The sequence below is a fragment of the Egretta garzetta genome, unplaced genomic scaffold (genome assembly GCF_000687185.1).
Source record: "Egretta garzetta isolate BGI_Z169 unplaced genomic scaffold, ASM68718v1 scaffold250, whole genome shotgun sequence".
NCBI lineage: Eukaryota > Metazoa > Chordata > Aves > Pelecaniformes > Ardeidae > Egretta > Egretta garzetta.
This window is the reverse complement of record NW_009258294.1, coordinates 9,401-15,388: the sequence shown is the minus strand read 5'-3', so window position 1 is coordinate 15,388 and position 5,988 is coordinate 9,401. Positions and strand designations below refer to the sequence as shown.

Here is a 5,988-nt window from a genome sequence, read left to right as displayed (position 1 = left end):
TTCCTGCTGTTTTGGCTGGGGATGGGGATGGTAAGAGCAGATAAAGGGGTATGGACAGGAATCATGCCCTTACACCTTCGTGACCAAACACCGTCATCAGCTGATCATCTTGCCCCAGTGCCCTGCTAAGATGGAAAAAAGAAAGGTGAGTCCCAAAAAGTGGGGTCTTGCTTCATAGTTGCCAGTGGCAGATCTGATTAAGTGATGGATGTTGAGGATTACAGAGGTGCACTTATGTTAGCTCCGATTCCTAGTGAAGGAGACATGCTAGGTGAGTGCTGTAAGTGGAGACAGCATTCAGCCATGGCTTTTCAACTTCACAAATCATCTTGGTTAACTAGCTTGATTTACCTGCCTACTACTGACACAAACATACTGAAACAAAAAAAAAATTTGTTTCAGCTCTTGGTCTTAGCCTCCAGATCTAAGAGCTAGGTTTCCCAACTCTGTGTACTTCATTGAAATAATGATAGATTAATTAAACAAACTCTGAGATACTTCCTGCTGCCTACAGGTGCAAATATACTTAGGTGATGCAGCAACATATATCTGCAAACGTTTCCTAAACCCCACTAAAACACATTTCTTTGGATTTTAATATGAAGAGGCAGCTAAGCAGAGGGAGAAAAACTCTGTGGCTCATGGTAATCAGAGTGTTGAAAAGGAGATTAGTACATACAGTGCAGAAGGAACACTTGGAATTTAGGATTTGTTAATAGGTTGGGTTTTTTTAATTAGGCCATTTTCATTCCAGAATTTTGAAAGAGTAAGCATATCATAATGCAAACCCCATGGCAAGAGTATGTAATGTGTTTACTGAGGACCATGCAGCCCTGTATAGGTTGAAGAGGGGCAATGTTGTATCCCATTGCTTTCCAAATAGGAAAAGTCATCTTCATAACCTCAGATCCAATAGGGCAACTTCAGCAGTATGCAAGGCTTTTGAAAAGGTTTTTGGGGAAAGAGGCTATGGAGCCAAATGGACAATAAGATAAAATGAAATATTCCAAACTAACTCTGTCTTTTCCAGGAAAATCATTTCTCTTTTCCAAAAGAAATGTGGTAGACCTACTATAAACACATGAAAGCGTTTAATGTGGTATCACATGAAGATTAAGTTAGCATGAAGCACATGGAAATTAGTAGACAGGTAAGCAGTAGTGGAATAAAGAGAAGATGTCAAAGGTTTGTGCTTAAAGAGAAAGGATAGGCTTTAGCAATATTCCTCAAGATTTGGTCTGCTTTTGTATTTGAAATCATGAGTAGGTTATACCAACCAAATCTGTGGATGATGGACAGAAATAAACTATAGTACAAGAAGAATGGATGAACTGAAGAACTGGGATAATAAAATATGATCCAATTTGATAAGAACGTCAGAGAGAAGCTAGAGAGAAGCTAGAGACTAATACGGATTTCTGCCGTCAGAGCTCACCAGCTGGAAATGGTAGAAAAAGGGAAAAACCTGAATGTATTAGGTGATCACATAACGAGTGTAATCAAGTAGTGTGATGAAATTATGAGAGTCAAGCCAAGTCTAGAAACATCAAGTGGGGTTTCCTACCATGACAGCATGGTTGAGGTTGGAAGGGACCTCTGGAGGTTGTCTGGTCCAACCCCCCTGCTCAAGCAGGATCACCTAGAGCCAATTGCCCTGGAAAATGTCCACATGGCTTTTGACTATCTCCAGGGATGGATATTCCACAACCTTAGTACAGATAGGAAGGTATTGATGCAGAAAAACAGTATACTTTCCTTGGTAATTAATACGTAATTTGGATCACCTCTGTGTAAGGAATCTAGAATTCCTAAAGAGTTAAAATTATCAGGGAATGCTGAGCTGCCTTGTGAGAGAAAACAAAGTGTTTAGTTTGTTTAGCCTTGTAAAAAGACATGAGAGATTTGGGTCTACAGATCCTACTTGCAGGATAGGGTAAAGGAAGGAAGGAGAAGGAAATTAAACTAATTACTAATATCAGTACTAGAATAAAAAGAAGTGGACTAGCCTGAATGAATCTGAGCTGGAAATCAGAAGAAGGTTCCTAATTATGTGGAAATCACCTTCAGGGGTTCATTTTTATTTTAAGATTAAACTTAAGTAGTTTAAGAGAAGGTTTTATGACACAATTGATCTGCAGCCACAATGCTGCTTCTTATTACTCAGCTGATCCCTGTGTCCACTCCCATACTATGTTCTCAACCACTTCTCTGGTTGCCCACGTTCATGCATGCCACGTTTCATCTCTGTGATGCAGTAACAAATGTATACTCCATTCCCTTTATTGTTCCCTCTTGAACTGGTCTCTTTCCTGCAGGGTATGCCTATCTTGAGCCTCACGGCCAATTTCCTCTCCTAATCTGCAGTTATTTCCGCACTGCACAATCTTCCTTGTATCTGAACCACCTTGATCAAATAGCCCTGTATCTGCTGTCCTTCATGCTTTGGAATCAGTTTATACCCCTAGAAGGTTTCTCTTATTTCTCTTTCACCAGGCATTTTGTCTCTGATCTTGCTTACAGTTAGCTTTTTCTTCTGTCTCTAGCCTACTTGTCCAAACATTTTCTCATGATTGCTTATTTCCCACATTGAAATTGGAAGGGGTTTTCTCTGCTTTATAACTTGGGCTAATTAAAGTAAAAACTGAGGACGTAGGGGGAAATACCTTTTTCGAGTTCTGCTTGTGCTGCTGAAGAGCTGTAAGCATGCCAGGACCATGTATCTGAACTGAATCTTTTGGGGATGGCAGGGTTACAGAACAGCCCTCAGGTGCACTATTTTTTCTGAATGGCTGAGGACACTAAGAATCAGTCATGGACCTGCTATCTGTGTTCTTGACCTTGCTGCTCTGCTTTTCCTCCCAGTCCAGGTACATATTGGAGGTGTTTTTCAGACAACTTATTAGGAGGGGAGAGATTATATAGCCAGCTTCCAGCCGCACAGATCTTCTCCACTAAGCAATGAAACGCTGAGTACCTTTTCCAAGATTTAGATAGCTCACTGCTTGTATCCTGAGCTACGTGAGAGGGATGGTGACTGGGCAATCTGCTCCAGTGCCTGTGAGTGGCAGGCACAGAGATCTGTCTACCTGTAACATCTCTCTGTCTCCTAAGATCTCTTGCTATTCCACAATCACATGCTGTATGCAACTGACTGACATTGTGTTCTTACCAGTTACTGGGAGTGGTGACCAGTGTCATCCTGTTGGGTATTACTGATGTGTCGTGATCCCAAGTACTGTAATACTAACAGAGTTTCAGTTGGAGATTTCAGCATTCAGATTCGTTTTAAAGAATGACCATAGTCTTGTCTGCATTACAGTATTCATTCAGGCTTATTGCACATAAGTATAGCTTCAAATCACTGCTGTAAAGATCATCAAGCTAGGAGTTAAGGCACAGGTAAACAAGATTGTTGGCATTGTGCCCAATGGCATCAGCCAAAACAAGTACATTCCTTGCCTAATCTTTGTCCTTTCTTCTATCTCAATCAGACCACCACAACCTATGTATGATGTTCTGTCTGTATCTTTGTTTTTTGGATTCTCTGTCCCAGATGTTGTCACTCCAGCCTTAAGCAGAGCTTTCTGCACCCTACAGCTTTTTCCTGCTATGCTGTTAAAGACTGCGTGTTATGGCAACTGTCTTAGCAAATCTTTTTGTGAGCAGTGTGCTTTGACCAGAGCTGCTTAGAGTCCTGTGCTACCCACTTTCTGCCTTTAGCCTGAAATCTTTTAGCCTAGGCCTGAGACAAGCAGAAAATTTGTGCCCAAATATGGCATGCGTAGGATACCCTGTACAGGGAATTTACGTGTTAAAGCTTATGTACAGTTTTAGGTGTATGTCTGACCCACCCTCTTCTCAGACTCCTACTCGGTCAAATACAGTATGGGATTGGTACAAAGTACATAGTGATGCTAAGTCCTTGCTGTATTGCGTTACTCCCTTCCAAAGCACATGTGTAATAAGTCTCTAAACGAAGTATTGCTGTAATGTAGTGTCATTTTTAGGAGAAAGGGGCTAACAGAAATGGCAACAGCAGCACAGTTGATTGTTTTGGCTGAAGTTCTTTCAAACAAATGCAGCCTGAGGCAGATTCTCAGTTCAGACCAAACACTTCTGTATACAGTCCTTAATTCCTTAAAGACAACTTTAATGCAACATTGACATCAGCTCATTTGTAAAATACATAGCTGTGACCTGGTATTTTGTTGTTCTGGCCCAAACGAGAATAGCTTAGTCAGGTTTGGTTTTTTGGTTTTTCACTTCCTTTCTCACAGTAAAGGTGAGGAAATTTACTTAATTTCTTTATTTTTTAAGGTGAAGCAGAGAACATACTGGACACACAGAGCACTTTGCTAGAATTGCCGAAAGGACCGCTCACTTATGAAGACCTGGAGAAAATCAGAAGATCTCAGAGCAAGTTCTTCATAGAAAAATAGGAAGATGGTATTAGAGCTTAATATCTGAAATGTGGTGGTAATGTGGTGGGTTTGGACGTAAATGAATTATTACAATTTCAGGAAAACTATGAGCTTTTATTAAATCAAAATATAATTCATTTTTTAAATCAGTACTTACTAAAGGAATGATTTTCATATTGTATGTGTCTCTTGAAAATATCCATTGTTGCTGTAGTATATTTTTCTTGTTTAGAATGAAATATTGAATTTCCACTGTCTATCTAGAGTCTGAAAATAACTTTCACCTGTAGTAAAAAGTCTGGTACTGACCAAATTTACTATAATCAACAAAAATAAGTTAATTGGTAGTTACAAATTTGTATAAATACAGACATAATTTTCAAATATATTTAAGGATGCACAGCTCAATTTGAAGGCAGTCAACTTTGAAAAATAAGACACCTTTTATTTGCTGTTCTTTAGGCAGTAAACTCACCATCTCTGCTTCAAATTCTGGAATAAACAGCTTTTATCAGAAGTAGGTTCAGAAGTAAACATGTCACTTGCTAACTGTGTGTTTTACTTGCAGGAAAAACTGTATTAAAGTATGAGCAGAGATAATTTCTGAAAAAGAGAAAACAAATTATGTAGCTATTTCCTGAATCTTTTTCATGCTTGCTTGACATTCTGAAACTCAGGATAATTTGTTTACATGAAATCAGAGTTTCACTACTAAGACGAATATTAACTTCAGCTAACAGCAAGCAAAATTATTAATGTATGTTTTTGTAATGGGCAGATCCAAGGGGCTTTACAAGTACTGAAAAACTGAGGGATTTTTTGCATGCCTTTTAGTATATTTTAGTGTTCTGATGTCACACTTGGCCAAAAAAATGCATCTCTCTGTATTGGAAATCTTGTTTAAAGACAGATTAATTTGTGGTTTGGATGGAAACTCTTCTAGCACTAGTCTAATTGTGAAGTGAAAAGCAAATGCGCAAAAAGCATCCAGTAATGAATTAAGCCTAAGTCTGTATTGACAGTTTATTGAGTTAAAAATTAAATTCCAGCTGGAGATAATGCCCCAAATCTGTTTTTGAAGACTACGTGACTAAAATTAGAATGTCATTAGAATAAGACAGGTGAATGTATAATAAAACAAAAGCTTCTCAATGTAGAAATTAATAGCCATTTCCATAGCTGTGTTAAGATTCATTTCTGAAAGTGCATTCACTTGTGTTTTCAATCACTTCTGTAATTGGTTCTGTCATCTGCGTGTTAATGATACATACAATCTGTCACAGATTTCAAATGTGATGCATCTTAATGTGCAGAGTGATAAAATGGGTTATAGTAGCTTGTTTGGCTGTAATAGCTTGGTGTACATTTTGGATACATTTAGGATTTAAGGCAGTGACTTTAATTGCCTTGGAAGGCATGCCTCAACTCAGCCTGTGCTGCTACCCAAACTCAGCCTATGGTGCTACCCACGTTCTGTGAGCTCACAAAATGCAGCCCGAGACCACCTCAAGTTTCCTGCCTGTCCTATAACGTAATCCCTCACCCCTTGCTGTTGTATTATGTACTG

The 5,988-nt window shown here is 39.0% G+C and overlaps 1 protein-coding gene across 1 annotated transcript in view; it reads left to right on the top strand.

Annotated features, from left to right (window-relative positions):
- PLGRKT (plasminogen receptor with a C-terminal lysine) overlaps positions 1–4,565 on the top strand; it is a 27,382-nt gene extending 22,817 nt beyond the window's left edge. The window contains exon 4 of the mRNA XM_009638170.2: positions 4,318–4,565. Coding sequence (XP_009636465.1) covers positions 4,318–4,439 — 122 coding nt within the window. The 3' untranslated portion in view covers positions 4,440–4,565. The remainder of the gene's footprint in view (positions 1–4,317) is intronic.
- The last annotated feature ends 1,423 nt before the right edge of the window (positions 4,566–5,988 follow it).